Source organism: Neopsephotus bourkii, unplaced genomic scaffold (assembly GCF_033783945.1).
Source record: "Neopsephotus bourkii isolate Nb327-2 ecotype Australia unplaced genomic scaffold, CSIRO-AGI_Nbou_v1 NB_71, whole genome shotgun sequence".
Taxonomy (NCBI): domain Eukaryota; kingdom Metazoa; phylum Chordata; class Aves; order Psittaciformes; family Psittacidae; genus Neopsephotus; species Neopsephotus bourkii.
Genome location: NW_026900588.1, coordinates 1,407,595 through 1,425,460, shown reverse-complemented (window position 1 = coordinate 1,425,460; position 17,866 = coordinate 1,407,595). Strand labels below are relative to the sequence as shown.

The following is a 17,866-nucleotide window of genomic DNA, read 5'->3' as shown; positions in this document are numbered from 1 at the left end:
CCACTAGACCAGGTTGCTCCAAGCCCCTGTGTCCAACCTGGCCTTGAGCACTGCCAGGGATGGGGCAGCCACAGCTTCTCCGGGCATCCTGTGCCAGGGCCTCAGCACCCTAACAATTTCTTCCTAATGTCTCACCTAGATCTGTCCTTTATCAGGTTAAAGCTGATAGAGCAAGAGCAGATGCCACGGCTTCTCCTTCCCTCAGGGTGCTTCTCTGGGAAGGCCCCACCAACAGGAAGCACCGCGGCCTCCCCGCGGACAAGCACAGGTCTTGATGGGCTGTGGTTACTTAGGCTGTGAGATACTGAACAGGGAGAACGCTCGCCCGGGGACGGGGTCTCAGGCGCCGCAGGCCGGGACGCTGCCTCACGGCGGAGCCTGAAGCGCCACGGGCTCTCCACCAGCAGCGGGGAGAGAGAAAGCGGGACGGGCATAAGGAGCCTCTCCGGGCCCCGGGGCTGAGGCGGGCAGGCCTGAGGAACCGGGACACCGGGCGGATAACGGTACCACCACCACCATCCCCATCCCCGCCGCGTTTCCCGCCAGCGGCAGCTGGGAGGGGCGGGGCGGGGCGGGGCGGGGCGGTGCCGTGCCGTGCCGGGCACGCTCAGGGCCGGGGCGGGGCGGGGCGGGCGGTGGCGGGTTTGGCGCGCTGTGGGCGCTGCGCTTCCCGCCGTGGCCATGTCTCACCAGAGCACTCTGCTCCGCTTCTTCACCAAGGCCGCACCGGCACCGCCTCGGCCGGCACCGCCGGAATCGGCCCCGTCACCAGCACCGGTCCCGGAGCAGCCAGAGGCCGGCGCGGGGACCCGCCGCCGCTCTTCGGGGGAGCAGAATGGGTGTGAGACCACCGCAACCGAGGCGAGGAACGGCACAGCGGGCAGAGCAGCGGCCCGGCGCAAGGAGACGGGGAAGAAAGGCGGAGGGGACGGCGCGGCCGCCAAGGCGCACGGGTAAGCGGCGGGGGGGCAGAGCAGGCCGCGGGGCCGAGGCCTGCAGGGGGCAAAGCGGCAACGCGCGGCCCGTTGCGGACGGGGAGTGGGTGGCTTTTGAAGCGGGACCCCTCGGGGCCGCCGGTGTCCGTACGCCTTTCCCTTCCCACCGGGAGACGGTGGCCGCCCGCCGGGCCTTGGGCCTGCTGGGGCCTTCCCGGTGGGGAGCAGGGGCCGGTTCGCAGCGAGCCTCACTGCGCGGGGCCGGCGCTCGGTAGGAACCGCCGGAAGGTGCTTCTGTGTGTGTCTGTATAAACATACACACAATGCACCCAGCGTGTGTGTGTCCTGGCGGGGCGGGATAACGCCGACATCCGCGCAGAGCGGGTCTGGTCCTGTTGTGTTTGCCGGGTTGAAATACATTCTTTCAGTACTGCCTAAGTCTCCTGTCAGGTCTGTATCACGAGTGTCCCAAGTGCTGTCGAAGTGAGTGTCGTAGAATTGCGGTCACTTAAGGTTGGAAGTGACCCCAAGGATCCTCTGGTCCAACTTTTTTTAGGCAAAGCATGACCTAGACCAGATGTCCCAGCGGCCTATCCAGCGGAGCCTTTAAAGTACCCAATGTTGTGTCATCCACCACTTCCCTGGGGACGTTATTCTAATGCCTGATAGTTCTCCCTGTGAAAAGTTTTCCTCTTATGTCCAATTGGAGTCTCCCCAGCAGTAACTTGTCCCCATCACCCCTCGTCTTTTCTGTGCGACTCGTGGTAAAAAGAGTCTCCATCTTCTTTATAGCCACCCTTTAAATACTGGCACATGGTGATAAAGTCTCCTCTGAACCTTCTTTTCTCCAGGCTGAACAAATCCAACTCTCTCGCGTCTGCCCAGCCCTTGAGTCATCCCTGTGGCCCTTCTCTGGACTCTCTCCAGCCTGATCAGTGTCACTGTTTGGCTACAGGCTGTAGGAATGCCCCCGGCCATCAGTGGCAGAGTGTGGCAGTGGCTGGGTTGAAATCTTGGGGCAGGAGGAGAAAGCAAATAAAAGCTGCATCAAGTGCTTTGCAGCAGAGACAGTTTTATTTATTAATTAATTTTTTTTGTAGCTTGAGGGTTTTCCTTAAATCACACTAATTTAATTTAGGTACCCTCTTGAGAATTAGTCTCTGCAGGAAAACTTGTCATGTAGGTTCATGATTCATAATACATAGTCTGCAGTGCTTTGTTTTAATGTCTGGTTGGATCCAGTTGCTCTCTCTTCCCCACCCTTAAGTGGGCTGCTTCCCTTAAGAAGGGGTAACAGACACTAAGAATCTGATTACATATGGCTCTAGGTGGCCCTGCTTGAGTGGTTGGACAAGATGACCTCCAGAGGTGCTTCCCAACCTCGTCTGTGACTGTAAAGGTCTGTCTCAGTGGGGATCCAGGAGAACTGGGAGGTATAAATCCAGAAACTTGGTTGGGGGTGGTGTAGGAAGACTGTATAATCCAGGTCATACCACATGGGAGCCTTCCAGGATGTTTAGAGGGCAAGCTGCTTGGAAGCAGTGTGCAGTTATGTTTAGGAAGAGAGCTGTTTTAGGTGTTTATGTTCCTTACATTACACATCTGTTGTCTCTGCAGTGTCTCCTGTGAGTATTCGCCTGGTGACCTGGTCTGGGCCAAGATGGAAGGTTATCCTTGGTGGCCGTGTCTCATATACAACCATCCAACTGAAAAAACAATAGTCAGAGGAAAAGGGAAATCCACTCGTGTCCATGTACAGTTTTTTGATGACAGCCCTACGAGGGGCTGGGTCAGTATGAAGTATCTGAGGCCGTATAAAGGTAAGAGATATAAATAGAACTTTCTGAAATGGAAATAGGCCACTTGCTTTGGGAAAATAAGCATGAGGTGTAGGATATGGTATTGCCCATGGAGAAAGAGCAGCAAAATCAAGATCAGTATTGAGTGGGAAAGCATATTTTGTGTTTTCTCCCATCAATGTAAAAGAAGATGTAAAAGATAAATCCACTGTTTCAGTTTTTAGACCTGAAATCCTTAAAATATTAGCAATGCCAAACACAGTTTTTAAGCAGCTGTTTGGGAACTGCAGTTTGTCCAGAATGAAAACACTAGGTGCAGGGTGTTAGGTTGCTAAAATCAATTCTACTGTGACATTATTTCTTTTAAGCTATGTAGTACAGTTTTGTTAATAAAATATGCAACTTTGTTAGGGTAGTGCTTGTTGTTACAGAGCAGACTTGGTGCTTGTCATATTGAAGAAATGATTTGGCTAACTAAAGAAAATCAAATGTCATCAAGAATTAAAACATTTTGCATAATAAATCTCACCTTATTAATAATTAAGGTCTGTTTTCCCCTTGTTTTGTAATTCTGGTGTTGCTGTGTAAATCAGTGTGCTGCCGTCTTGTTATTCCAACAAGTGCTTTAGGTACAGTACAGTATTTTTGACATACTATAGATTTGCTTATGATGCAGTGAAATAACTGAATTTAAACAGTTTATTTCTTTTTACAAATCAGTTCCATTTTGTGATCATGTAGTCATGTTATTTTTTGGCTTGTTGATACTTAAATGTACTGCACTTAAGGCATAGTTAGTTTAATTTAAAATGGTAATGTTATTACCGGAAGTGTTAGCATAATTTAACCCAAGGGAATTGGTCCAGGGTTTGTATGTATCTTTCCTGGAGGTGTTTTAAAAGAACCAAGTATATTTTAACCTCTTAGGAGCAAATGCAGGTAAGGAAATTGATCTCCTTGCCGAAAGAGAATTGCAGAACAGAAGTGTTTGGAACTTCCAGGCACAGAAACACAGGGTCTATCTGTAAGAAATACGGCTAATGCAGAATAGAGTAAAAGTATTTAAAGGACATGATTTGCTTTTAAATTCAGACAAAAAGCATCTTTATATACAAAATAAGAGTTTTGGAGTCTTTGAGTAAGAAAATAGATTTCTTACACAGGGTTATTGTTTGTAACTGAATACATAGAGACAGCAGGGCGCTAGACAGTTGGGCATACAAGAGGTGGAGATACACTTGAGAATGCGATTAAATTATAAGATGCTATTTTTCTCCTGCCATTGTTATATTGCCAGTATTAAACATGCAGTATTTTTAGGTTGTCTCAGTTCATTTGCAAAATCAAAATGGAGATCTGGTTTGCTAACGTGTTGCATTCGTGCTGAAGAAGTAGCTACTTGTAACTGGATGCTTTGCTACTGCAAGCTCAAAGAAATGAATGTGAGAGAGAATTCTGTTTGGCTCATTTCTGAGGTAGTTGGCCTCCTACAAATCAGCTGCCTTTTGTCTGCTGTTGATTTAGAGCTGAAATGTGAAGGGATTCACAAGAGGACATACTCAAGCAGATCCTACTGTTGTATGCAGCCAGCTACACTAAGCAAGAACAGAAAAAGGGATCACCTCTCCCCATCTGTAGTCTACTATTATGCCCTTTATTCTTGTTTTATGTATTCAGATTGAATACATAATACATTATGGATACGATTCATATTTTGAGCATTGCATTAAGATCTGAAGCGTGTAATAGCCTGTTGTTTATGATGAAAACTCCCACCACTGGCAGAGTTCCAGGCCAGGTTGGAAGGGGCTTTGAGCAACCTAGTCTAGTGGAAGGTGTCCCTGCCCATGGTAGGGTTTGAACTGGGCAATCTTTAAGGTCCCTTTCAACCCAAACTATTCTGTGGTTCTATGAAGATGAATTTTAGCATCTTTGGGGACCCTTTCTAGAAATCAGTCTGTAGACTAGTTGACTTTGTGTTTATGTACAGGTAGTGGAGGAGGAGCTGTGGTGCTCAAGGGATATGAAAGAGGATGAGGGGATAGTGCAGTTATTAATAGCAGGCTTTGCTTGATAAGCTGCAGTGTCAGGTGAACTGGCAGTGTGACTGCTGTGCAGTTAATCTGGCTGGTATTGGGCCTTGCTGCAGTTACAGGAGCAGTTTGAACAGCCAGCAGAGCTTTAGCCAAAGGGCCTGTCATAGATGACTGATGGCCATAACTTGAAGATAATTTTGTGGCTGAACTTGCCTATCACTGCTAAACTAGCTATGTGGCCTCAGTCAGGTCTGCTGCATTGCTGGTATAAAGTGTTACTTTTCAGTAGTAACTATAGTTAGTGTGAGGGTGTTTAGTGCTCAGCTTAGAAGTATTCAGATGTGGTAATGAGTTACAGAAGTAGAAGCAGCTCTTCAGGTGTTCATGTATGGGCATTCATTTTGTTTGTGAGTGGTTATACTTTCTCTAGGGGTACTTATTTGCCTGAATGAATATTTAAGATGTGGTGGAAATGACTGGTAACCACCAAATTTAAGGTAACTGTACTAGTTGTCTGAATACGTTTCAAAGTGAAGTATGAACAATAACTAAAGGGCTGGCTGAATGCTAGACTAACTTTGGTTTCTGACAAGTTATTTGTGGTTTTACAGGTTCATCAGATGTGGAGGCACTGAAGGGTGGTATGTTCTACAGTGCAAAGCCTGAAATTAAAAGAGCAATGGTGCTAGCAGACGATGCAATGAATAAAGATAAGACCAAGCGGCTTGAACTGGCAGTATGCAATGAACCTTCAGACACAGAGGAGGATGAGGAAGAGCAGGAAGTGGAGGTAAATTTTTTCTTTCTTGCTGTCATTTTCAGAGGCAGTGCTAGAACTTAGAAGCTGTCTTTTGGAACTAAGAGTGGAGTATCTAGCTGGAGAGACAAGTCTGAAACCTCCCTGGTGTTCTGTGTGGTAAGGGCTGACCTCAGAAGCTGCTTAACTTCTCTGACTCTTCATAGTCCTTGGGTAATTCAGGTGACCCACTTTCTCGCTCACACTTTTTTCGTGATGCATCTTTTTATCTTCTCTATCTGCTATTCATCTTCCAAGCTCCCCTTAAGATCAATCTGAAGTTTTCATTTGCTTATGATATAGAAATTTCTGATTTTTTTGAGTATTAAGGTGTTAAATAGGAGTTTTGGAGCTTGCCCTGTTCTTGTAGAGCAGCATTAGAATACAAATTCTTGTACTGTTAACACTAGTCTGTTGGTCAGGTAATTAAAAGATCTTTTATTTTATTGTATTCACCTTGTATTGTGAATCATTCAAATATTTCAGTACCACCAGATGCATTGGAACAGATTTCTTTAAAAAGGAATCATAGAATAGTTAGGGTTGGAAAGGACCTTAAGGTCATCCAGTTCCAATTCCCCTTGCCATGGGCAGGGACACCTCACACTAAACCATGCCACCCAAGGCTCTGTCCAACCTGGCCTTCAACACCACCAGGGATGGAGCATTCACAGCTTCCCTGGGCAGCCTGTGCCAGTGCCTCACCACCCTTACAGGAAAGAATTTCCTCCTTATATCCAATGTAAACTTCCCCTGTTTAAGTTTTAACCCGTTACCCCTTGTCCTATCACTACAGTCCCTAATGAAGAGTCCATCCCCAGCATACCTATAGGCCCCTTTCAGATACTGGAAGGCTGCTATGAGGTCTCCACGCAGCCTTCTCTTCTCCAGGCTGAACAGCCCCAACTTTCTCAGCTGATCTTCATACAGGAGGTGCTCCAGTCCCCTGATCATTCTCGTTGCCCTCCTCTGGACTTATTGCAACAGTTCCATGTCCTTTTTATGTTGAGGACACCAGAACTGCACACAATACTCCAGGTGAGGTCTCACGAGAGCAGAGTAAAGGGTCAGGATCACCTCCTTCGACCTGCTGGTCACGCTCCTTTTGATGCAGCCCAGGATACTGTTGGCTTTCTGGGCTGCAAGCGCACACTGAAGCTGGCTCATGTTCATTTTCTCATCGACCAGCACCCCCAAGTCCTTCTCTGCAGGGCTGCTCTGAATCTCTTCTCTGCCCAGCCTGTAGCTGTGCCTGGGATTGCTCTGACCCAGGTGTAGGACCTTGCATTTGGCATGGTTAAACTTCATGAGGCTGGCATCAGCCCACCTCACAAGCGTGTCAAGGTCCCTCTGGATGGCATTCCTTCCCTCCAGCGTATCAGCCAAACCACACAGCTTGGTGTCATTGGCAAACTTGCTGAGGGTGCACTCAATTCCACTGTCCATGTCACTGACAAAGATGTTGAACAAGACCGGTCCCAACACTGATCCCTGAGGGACACCACTTGTAACTGGCCTCCAGCCGGACATGGAGCCATTGACCACAACTCTTTGCGTACGAATGGTATGAAGAAACTGTTAATGGGATAGTGGTTTCTCTTACCTCCTCTGTCAGCATGGCCCATCTACTCTTTCTTCAGTGTAGCGTTGCCCCAAGGGACAGATGCCATTCCAAGCACTTTGTTTGTGGCAACGGTGCAGTGGGCACTGGCACTTGACAGTTGGACTCTTGGCAGTCCCTCCAGTGCTGGTTTTCTCCACACTGGTGCTGGAGTTCTTGAAGTTTCAGCCTGAAAAGGCAAATAAAGGCAAATAATTTTATTTCTCCTACACACACACATGATCTTCTTGAAGGCTACTACAAGGTAGTATGTCTATGGGTGGAAACAGGTAGTTAACTAAACCCCACAAAACAAACACACCATCACCACAACAACAAAAACCCAAAACAAACCCCCAAAACAACCCCAAAAATCCAAGTCAAACCACTGTGGTCAAAGTTTATATAGGCTAGTACCTAATTTCATGTACCATATGGCTTTTGTCCACTTTAAATGTTTTGTTCATCAGTGCATCACTTATGCAAAGTAGTGAATGAGGCTGTAAGGAATACAGAGAGGAGTAATTATGCCACTGGCTGGTAGCAGGTACTTATGCAAGGGAATAAGGTCTGTGAAGGTAAACAGAATTGGTTGTGGCTCTTACTGTCTCTTACTTGAAATATCACAGCTACTACATAAGTTGAATGTTTTTTCACTTCTTTTTGCAGCAGCAATACTTTACTTTGTAGGCAGAATTTTCTTTTGGTAAAATAATCTATCTCCCCAGCAGATGAGTGGAAGTGCATCAGGCAACAGTGATGACCGTGATAGTGAGGAGGATGTGAAGAGTAATAAGCGAGTCATGACCGGTGAAGGTGCTGTAAAAACCAAAAGGAGAAGAGTGCTGGATTCTGACAGTGAGCACGATGGCTCTGACGAAGAGTTCAAGCCTGATGTGAAAGATACAGCAAGCAGCGAGGAAGCTAGCAGTGGGGTGGATGAAAATGAATCTAGTGACGTGGGGACAGATGCAGAGAGTGTTGCAGAAAGTCCCATCAAAGTCCCTTCTAAACGAAAGAGAAGACAGAGAAACAAGCCTGCTAAAAGGAGCAGCTTAGAAAATGAACGTTCTGAAACGCCCAAAATAGCAGCAACGGTTTCTTTAGAAGCTAAGTCTAAGCTGACATCATTTGCAGCACCTGAGAATTTTGAATCTCAAGCAGCTGCTTGCAGTGGAGGGAGCAGTGGCTTCACAGTGTGGGAGCATGAGAAGCTTGACTGGCTGCAGGAAGGGAAAAAGAAAGATGCACGCAAGAGGCGGCAGAATGACCCTGATTACGACCCCTGCACTCTGTATGTGCCTGAGGACTATCTCAACAAGTGCACACCAGGGATGCGGAGGTGGTGGCAGCTGAAAAGTCAGAACTTTGATGCTGTGATCTTCTACAAAGTTGGAAAATTCTATGAGTTGTACCACATGGATGCAGTCACTGGTGTGAATGAGCTGGGCCTGATCTTCATGAAGGGGACTTGGGCACATTCAGGGTTTCCAGAAATTGCGTTTGGCAGGTTCTGTGATGTTCTGGTGCAGAAAGGCTACAAGGTTGCCCGTGTGGAGCAAACAGAGACTCCAGAAATGATGGAAGTGCGCTACAAGTCGATGGCCCACCCGACAAAGTTCGACAAGGTTGTACGCCGTGAGATCTGCAGAATCATCACCAAAGGAACTCAGACTTACGGCATCATGGACTGTGATCCCTCCGAGAACCATAACAAATACCTTCTGTGTGTGAAGGAGAAAGAAGACTCCTCTGGACAGCGTGTTTATGGGGTCTGCTTCGTTGACGCATCAGTGGGGAAGTTCTATGTTGGGCAGTTCCCGGATGATCGGCACTGTTCGAGGTTTAGGACTTTAGTAGCACATTACACTCCTGTGCAGGTACTGTATGAGAAGGGGAACCTGTCTGTGGACACACAGAAGATACTGAAGGGCTCACTTATTTCTTGCATTCAGGAAGGGCTGATCTCTGGTTCCCAGTTCTGGAATGCATCTAAAACACTAAAAGTCCTTCTTGAAGAAGGATATTTCAAGGAGAGTGAGAACTCTGAAAACGGATGTTCTCTGCCCTCTGTAATCAAATCTCTGACTTCAGAGAGCGACTCTCTGGGATTAACTCCTGGGGAGAACAGTGAATTAGCTTTGTCAGCACTTGGGGGATGTGTCTTCTACCTGAAAAGATGCCTGATTGATCAGGAGCTGTTATCGCTGGCGGACTTTGAGGAGTATATCCCTGTGGATATTGACACTGCAAAAACGATGAGGCCAAGTAGTTTCTTTGCCAAAACTGACCAGCGGATGGTGCTGGATGGAGTCACCCTCATGAACTTGGAAGTCCTGCAGAACGGGACCAATGGAACCACGGAAGGTACTTTGTTGGAGAGGATCGATTCTTGTTGTACGCCATTTGGGAAGCGCCTCCTGAAGCAGTGGCTCTGCGCTCCACTTTGCAATCCGAAATCCATCAACGATCGTTTGGATGCTGTCGAGGACCTTCTGGCAGTGCCAGATAAAATGTCTGAAGTTAGTGAGCACCTGAAGAAACTGCCTGACCTTGAAAGGCTGCTCAGCAAAATACACAGCATCGGATCGCCGCTTAAAAGCCAGAACCATCCTGACAGCAGGGCCGTCTTCTATGAAGAGATCAAATACAGCAAGAAGAAGATTGCTGACTTCTTGTCTGCACTGGAGGGGTTTAAAGTCATGAGTGAAATTGTCGATGGCATGGAAGAAAGTGCCAGTGACTTCAAGTCTAAAGTCCTTAAGCAGCTGGTCACCCGCAAAGACAAAAACCCAGACGGCCGCTTCCCAGACTTGAGTGCTGAGCTTAAAAGGTGGGATACTGCTTTTGATCATAACCAGGCTCGAAAGACAGGGGTGATTACTCCAAAGGCAGGTTTTGACCCTGATTATGACAAAGCACTACAGGATATTAAAGCTGTTGAGGAAGAACTTCAGAAGTACCTGGATAAGCAACGCAAACTGCTTGGATTCAAATCTGTGCTGTACTGGGGGGCAGGCAAAAACCGATACCAAATGGAGATACCGGAAAGCATGGTGTCACGGAAACTGCCTGAGGAATATGAGCTGAAGTCAAGCAGGAAGGGGTACAAACGTTACTGGACCAAGGAGATTGAGAAGATGCTGGCTGCAATGGTTAATGCTGAAGAGCGCCGGGATGCAGCACTGAAGGACTGTATGAGACGCTTGTTTTACAACTTTGACAAGAACAGCAAGGACTGGCACACAGCTGTGGAGTGCATTGCTGTGTTAGGTAAGAGCTCGTCTTCTTTTTGACATGCAACAAAGAAACCATCGCCTTGTTTAGTAAATGATGGAATCTCATCTGGGTAAGCAAAAAGGGCTCACTGCCAGCGCTTAGTCTGTAGTTTAAAAGCTCTGATTTTGGTAAAACATTGATAACTGTCAGGGATCACCTGTTTCCTGCTGGTTGGTAGGTGGCAGTTGCTGGGTCTTCACATGTGCAAGATCTTCCTTCTGTTGTGCCTCTCTAGGTGTGCAGCTGAGGATTTCTCACAGCTCAGCATAGCCTGGAGGGTCTCTCACTGCTTTTGGGATACTTATGTATGGATTGGTAGATTCTTATAAGTGAAGACAGTGATAAGAGGTGGAGGTAACAAAATCTGACCTGCTAGTCACCTCCTTCCAATCTGAGCAGGTTGCTTTCATAGAGTCACAGACTGGTTTGGGTTGGAAGGGACCTTAAAGCACACCCAGTTCCAGCCCCCAGCCACAGGCAGGGACACCTTCCACTAGACCAGGTTGCTTCAAGCCCCTGTGTCCAACCTGGCCTTGAACACTGCCAGGGATGGGGCAGCCACAGCTTCTCTGGGCACCCTGTGCCAGAGCTTCACCACACTCAGAGCATCTCTCTGGGCTTGCTCCAGCAGCTCCAGGTTCCTCTTGTGTTGTTGCCCCCAGAGCTGGATGCAGAGCTGCAGGGGGGGCCTTAGTGGAGGAGAAGGGAAGAATCCTGTCCTTTTCCAGCAGCCTTTAAAATTAAAAATGTGGTCATTGTCACTGCCTTGAAGAAGGCCATTGAGTAGAAAGACTCCCCAAAATATTCCTTAAATTTCTGGGGTAAGACAGTCATCTCTGTTCCCTTCTCAGGACTGGCATACTCTGTGCTGTGAATTCTCTGCTAGTGTGAGGCACTCTGGGATGTCTTTGTTGCAGGGGAAAATGAAAGCACTCTCTGAATGCCACTAGGGCAGAAGATGGAGGAGAGGTAGAGAGGGAGGGAGCGTTGTCTGGGAATGGATTCTCCGAGTGGTCTGGGAGAGCTGGGAAGCAGCCACACTGCAGTGGCAGCCAGGGCTGGGTAGAGGAGAGGCGGAGAGGGAGGCAGCTGTAATGTGTGTAGATGAAGTCTCTGAAGTCACATAACACAGTCCCATTTTGTAGGCAGTTGGCTTTTAGAACTGTAGAGGCAGGTGAGCTGAGGGGGCTGTGCTGCTGCTTTCTGCAAGGCCAACACAACTTCAGTGGTTATAAATTTATGCTGGTACTTGCAAGCAGTGTTAGGATTCTTCAGGTTTTCATTGGCACAAAAGCTGATTTTCTCTTGGCTTACCTTGTTCTGAATTAAAGCAGTACAAGAAAGTAGTTGTTTTAACATACACGTCGAAACATGTATGCTAAAGGAAGTAGCTTTTGAAGTGAAATGGTGTGGATTTTAAAGACTTGTAAATTACAAGTTAAGAGTGGAGGATTTTTAATCTGACATCATCGGGAATGTGGAAGGGATGAGGAAAGACACTGTGGATATCCACACCTTTTATTTGTTCTGGAGGACTTCCTGGGTGTTTTCCTTACCAGGAAAATGAAACAGAAACTGGTGTTTACAAAAATGCTATTGAATGAGTAAATGCATTCCAGTGAATGAATAAGGAAAGGTCAAAGTGTGACTTATTGGAATTTCTCTTAACCTTATAGATGTCTTGATTTCCCTCGCTAACTACAGTCAAGACGGTGATGGACCACTGTGCCGACCCGTAATTCTACTGCCTGCGGATAGTGCTCCTCCCTTCCTGGAACTTAAAAATTCACGCCACCCATGCATTACAAAGACTTTCTTTGGGGATGATTTCATTCCTAATGACATCGTGATAGGCAGCAAAGAAGAAGATGGCAGTAGTGAAGCTTCCTGTGTCTTAGTAACTGGCCCGAATATGGGTGGCAAATCTACGCTCATGAGACAGGTGATGGTCTATTGACGTGGGATGTTGCAGAGTACATCTGTGTTTTGCATAAAGGAATAGACTGTTTATAAATGTCAGAGGAGGTACCATTAGTGGTCTTCAGGGTGTGCAGTGCAAAGACAAAGTATAATGTGGTAGAAAATGCCCATGTTTAGGTGGTAAATTTTCTACTTCAGTGGGGAAAAAGCAGTAGAGTATCTTTCCTCTCTTCCAAGTGGCCTTATGCATATCTAGGACTTGATATCATCTGGGAGAAGATGCTTCTGCAGGTAGAACTAGATGAAAATAGGGATCAGCAGCAAGTGTGAAAGCAACAGGGGTTTGCTCTATGAACACTGCTTGCTGTGACAACTTGTGTTTTGAAGACTTTCAGAGTAGTTTAATCATACTTGGGATTATGATGCTGCAGGCTGGAGCTGTTAAAACAGTAGGAAGTTTATGTACTCCAGCCTTTGTTTTAGGGGGAATAGAGTCTCATTCCCTTGTTCTTTGTGGAGCTGAAGCTCTAAGCACATGTGAATGTTTTCATGTTCGTTCTGCAGGCTGGTCTCCTGGCTATAATGGCTCAACTGGGATGCTACGTACCTGCTGAGGTCTGCATGCTGACACCGATTGACAGAGTGTTCACGAGACTTGGTGCCTCAGACAGGATTATGTCAGGTGAGTGGCTGAAATCCAACTCTCCACAGTGCTCTTGCCAAGGAGGGAGTTTCTTTCCTTGCTCTGAGTGGCAAGTGGCAAGGGATCGTCTGTTGAGTTTGCAGGGAGAGCTGGGCAACGGTAGTTGTCTCTTGTTGCTCAGAGTAGAACCAGGACTGTAGTTATCCTTCATTTGTTTGATGTGCTTGTCCTCTGTTACGTTTGACAGACACATATGATTGCTTTTTAATGAGTTTTAATATTAAAACCTGCCTTCCACCTGAGTGCAAGTCTAAGGAGTATCTTTTTGGATAGTGTAGAGTTGATTGTGTTCTACTCACATAGGTACCTTTTTCCAAGTGTTCTGGAACAGGACAGTGATGTGCAGGTAGCTATTGTAGAGGATTTGTTTCTGTAGTTTCCATGGCAGCCACTTTGTAATGGATGTCAACAGGACTTCTGTGAATTAAATGTTAAGTAATAGCATTTTTTACCTACCTGTGTGATTTAATGGGTTTATTTTCTAAAGAGAATAAATGCTTATTCCTAAATACTGTTAAAACATACTCAATCCTGGGAATTTCTTCAAATTAATGCAGAAAATCAGGATTGCTGCTTAATAACTTATGTTGAAAAACTTGGGTTTGAGCTCAGTAGTGCTCATGCAGCACGAGTACAGGAAGTAAATACTTGTTTGCTCTGAAGTTATATTAATCGCTGCTGCGTGTGGTTATTTGGAATGAACCCTACAAAGCACTAGTAACTCTGGACTTGATGCATGTGGGTTTATCACGTGCAAAGGTCTGAATAATTGTGTGATTCCGCTCATGAGCTGCTGAAGAACAATTGCAGGTCTAAATTTCAGGCTTTGTGTTACCTGGGTTGATGGAACTCCCCAGAGATGTTCAGTCCTTAGCAGGAGTCCGTTTCTTTTGCCATACTTCACTCGAGTACATATGAGTATCTGAATAATTAATTACCTGATGATATCAACAACCAAACCAGTAAGTCTGGTCTCTTAAGTCTCTTTTTAAGCTTTGCTGCTTGCTTTTTTCACAGAGAAAGGCCACACACCTTGGGCCTGCCTTGTGCACTTTTAGAGCACAAAGATTCTCCCCATCTTGTACCCTTCGTGCCCCTTTTTGTCCAGCTGGTACATGTGACCAGTGATGTTAAAAGCAGAGATGGGGTGTCCTAAAACCTAATTAACTGTACTTTTGCCAATGCCTGCGCTCTTAAGGAACCAAAACCTGCTTTTTCTTCTGGCAAATGGAGACTGCTTTCATGCTGGAAAAAAAGCAGTTTTATGTTGTTGTTCATCTTCACCTTGCTGTCAAATTTCATTTTAGCTTGATCAGGATTTTAGTGCAGCTTAAATGAGGGTTTAGTTGTGGTTTTCAGATCTTTGCCTACTTCATGGTGTGTTTTGTATCATTTCTTTTATAGGTGAAAGTACCTTCTTTGTTGAATTAAGTGAGACTGCCAGCATTCTCCAGCATGCAACAGAGCATTCCCTTGTTCTTGTGGATGAACTGGGTAATCAGTCTGTGTTATAACAGATGGAAACTGAACTGCAGGTTAAAGGCTATTGGTAAGGTTGTTGGGCTGTCTAAATGACAACCAAGAATCCACAGGCCATTTTACCATAATGCTCCCAATGTTTAGCTGGTCAGCATCCATGTAATTCTCTCAAAACACACTTCTTGGGTGCCCTTGGACCTAATGGCCCACCTCCATCCCCAAGTCATTATTAGCCTATTTCTGGCTGAGTTTCCTGCTTTCCTTTGGGTGATTACTTGCAGCAAACCTTGAGCAAGCCAGTAGCAAGTCTCAAGAGAGAAGAAATGTCATTTTCTAGTGTGGAAGAGTGGTATTGTCACAGGACAAATACTCGGGTCACTTCATGCTGAGGCTGGTGGCTGTTACCACTCACTGCTGTTTGTCAATCTTCCACACAGCAAGGAGGAAGGGAAACGACACAGAGTGATAGGGCAGGTTTGTGCCTTGGCCTACAAGAAATCTGGAGTGGGACTTTTTGCAAGGGCCTGTAGGGACAGGACAAGGGGGAATGGCTTTAACCTGACAGAGGGGAGATTGAGATGAGACATTAGGAAGAAATTCTTCCCTGTGAGGGTCGTGAGGCACTGGCATAGGGTGCCCAGAGAAGCTGTGGTTGCCCCATCCCTGGCAGTGCTCAAGGCCAGGTTGGATGGGGCTTGGAGCAACCTGGTCTAGTGGAAGGCGTCCCTGCCCATGGCAGGGGGTTGGAACCAGATCAGCTTTTAAGGTCCCTTTTCAACCCATTCTGATTCTGTGATAGATGGCAAACAATGTGTTGCACTTGCCTTTAGAAAAGCATCTTCCCTGCAGTTTTTTAATCCGAACAATTAAAGGTGAACATTGAGTTCACTTTGCCACTCTTGTTCCTCCAGGCAGAGGCACAGCTACTTTTGACGGAACAGCGATAGCCAGTGCAGTTGTGAAGGAGCTTGCAGAGAAGATCAAGTGCCGGACCCTGTTCTCCACCCACTACCATTCACTGGTGGAGGACCACGCACACAACGTGGCTGTGCGCCTGGGGCACATGGTAGGTGTGATGTTGGGACCGCTGTCGTGTGGGGTTTTGCCTTATCTCCGCTGTCCTGCACTCCTCTGCCCAGAGTCACCTAAACACATGAACCGTTACACACACTGACTCGTAACTTGCTCTTTCTAGGCATGTATGGTTGAAAATGAGAGTGAGGATCCAAGCCAGGAAACAATCACGTTCCTGTACAAGTTCACTGAAGGAGCATGTCCAAAGAGCTATGGCTTCAATGCAGCAAGACTGGCTGATATTCCAGAGGAAGTTATTCAGAAGGGGCACAGAAAAGCAAAGGAGTTTGAAAGAATGACCATGTCACTGCGAGTATTCAGGTAAGGCCTTGGTTTCCCTGTTACAAGTCCTGCCTTGCTTAGCAGGCATCCATCTTAAAATTTGGGTGGTGGCTTTTGCTGATAGCAAAAGGGGCAGTTAAAACTCTGAGTATCAAACATACTTCACCAGCAGTCAGGAAGTACTGAAGCCTGACTTACAGAAGGGCAGATATGATGAGTAATGTGGTATTTTAAGCCCCTGCTAGTCTCCAGGGCTCAGAGCTGAATTTGCATAGAGGTGTATGGGAATTGAGGAGCTTTATACCAGACACAGGATGGCATCTGTGTCCCCTAAGGCAGTGTGAGGGAGGCTGAAGCATCTGCATTCAGTGAAGCTGACTCTGATCTCCCTCAGGTACCTGTGCCTGGTGGTGGATGGTGCAGTGAGGGATGGAAACGCTGTTCAGAAACTTACCACTATGATCAACCATCTCTAAGGACCCAAGTGGCTTTGGACTGGTGACTTCTCAAAAAAAGCTGGTATCAGACAACGTTATGATCTAATAAACTTTATTTTTTAAAAATGACCATTTTTCCATTGTCTTTCCTAGGAAATTAAACCCTTTAATTCTTACCTACCCTCTACATAATGGTTATTGAGTACTCCACAATATATTAAGTCTAGATGTTATGGTACATGCATACACTTTCAGGCTGTTGATTACCCACTGTCACCAATACACATAAATGGAAAAAAGCTATGAAACTGGATAGGGCTGTATATATACTTGTCTCAGCTTCATTAGAGCAGGAAATTGCTGTGATTTCCAGCAGGTTAAGTAATGTCCGAGACTGTTCAAAAAAAACTATGAACAGAGTAAAATACAAGACTGTTTTGAGGAGACTTTCTACGGTGTACTTTAAAACATAGTAAAAGTTCTTTCACAAAACTTAGTTACGTGGGTACTTTGTTTTATAGTGCATTATAGTCTAGGAAGTCTCATTAAAACACTCGCTCTTTTCTTCTTTGTTAGGGTGGTTTGAGTACAGACTATTGCTGGGGCAGGGAAGGAGATTATTCTAACTTGGGAGGACACCAGAAAAATTGCTGGATATAATTTAAGATTAGTGTTTTCTCTTTCATAGAAAGAACGTACATACTGGGACATGAGTACAGTTACAGCAAGTCTAGGTGTGCTAACAAAACAGGACACATTCAAGTACAATAAGAGTTGGTTTTTTTTTTGCTTGAAATTAGAAACAAACTACATGAGATTAAAGCATTAAACTCAATAGTTCTCAATCTGAATAAATGTTAAAAAAAAAATCAAAAGAAATGCAGAAGTGCTAGCTCACATTTTTTTTTACCATGTTACAAAAGCAATTGGTACCCATGTCCATAAAGGCAGCAACAAAGAATGCTGCTTGTCTACAGAATAGTACTACTGCAAATTGGACTGCGCTTCAATGCTACTTGTAAAAACACCAGCTTTCAGAAGTTGGTATCTGTACAAAATTGCAGCTTATTTTTTTTTTCTTCACTTCTGTCCCTTCAAAGTCTTTGTTTTACACAGTAATGCTAAAACGCCCAGTTCTGTTATCCTGAGTCAACATATTGCCACTTTCTTTTTTGGTAGGTTGAGCTCCATAGTGTCAACACCTCACACATCCGCTTTAACACAGTGTCTCTCTGCAGAAATGGGCAAGTGTAACTTCCTCCAAAAAAAAGGTTTGAACAGTTATGCTATTTGAATGGCAGGACTTGCTTTCTGAAAGGAATTCAGTTGTGCTGCAATGTATTGGATTCTATAGGTGGAGCAGAGTCATATAGTGTGTCTGTATCATGTGTAGGCTCTCCAGCAAGCGTACAGGGATTGGACAGTGTTCCAGCACCACAGTCACAGAAAAACCTGCAAAGAGAGACAGCTCTTTAATTCCTCCTGCACTTGCACTGTCCAAACAGCTCAGAGTACGTGCCCAGAAC

The 17,866-nt window shown here is 45.9% G+C and overlaps 2 protein-coding genes across 5 annotated transcripts in view; one reads left to right on the top strand and one right to left on the bottom strand.

The window, feature by feature from the left end:
• The first annotated feature begins 727 nt into the window (after window positions 1–727).
• On the top strand, window positions 728–16,469 carry MSH6 (mutS homolog 6). Of its 2 annotated transcripts, none has more exons than XM_061354050.1 (10): window positions 728–953; window positions 2,553–2,755; window positions 5,382–5,560; window positions 7,895–10,439; window positions 12,122–12,387; window positions 12,930–13,047; window positions 14,473–14,562; window positions 15,459–15,613; window positions 15,743–15,942; window positions 16,298–16,469. In XM_061354050.1, the coding sequence occupies exons 2-10, from the start codon at window positions 2,596–2,598 to the stop codon at window positions 16,377–16,379; spliced, it is 3,795 nt and encodes a 1,264-aa protein (XP_061210034.1). In that variant the 5' UTR covers window positions 728–953; window positions 2,553–2,595; the 3' UTR covers window positions 16,380–16,469. The 2 variants fall into 2 exon arrangements, with proteins under 2 accessions (XP_061210034.1, XP_061210044.1); XM_061354060.1 differs by having other exon boundaries at window positions 747–953; window positions 7,898–10,439.
• FBXO11 (F-box protein 11) overlaps window positions 16,436–17,866 on the bottom strand; it is a 77,269-nt gene continuing 75,838 nt past the window's right edge. For all 3 annotated transcript variants that reach the window (XM_061354072.1, XM_061354082.1, XM_061354090.1), the window contains exon 23: window positions 16,436–17,792. In XM_061354072.1, coding sequence (XP_061210056.1) covers window positions 17,663–17,792 — 130 coding nt within the window. In that variant the 3' untranslated portion in view covers window positions 16,436–17,662. The remainder of the gene's footprint in view (window positions 17,793–17,866) is intronic.

Excerpts from the sequence above, each read along its gene's own strand:
- MSH6 (XM_061354050.1), top strand. The coding sequence starts at position 2,596 with ATGGAAGGTTATCCTTGGTGGCCGTGTCTCATATACAACCATCCAACT. Across the intron at positions 14,563-15,458 it reads TGTTCTTGTGGATGAACTGG|GCAGAGGCACAGCTACTTTT; the intron begins GTAATCAGTCTG and ends TTGTTCCTCCAG. Across the intron at positions 15,943-16,297 it reads ATGTCACTGCGAGTATTCAG|GTACCTGTGCCTGGTGGTGG; the intron begins GTAAGGCCTTGG and ends GATCTCCCTCAG.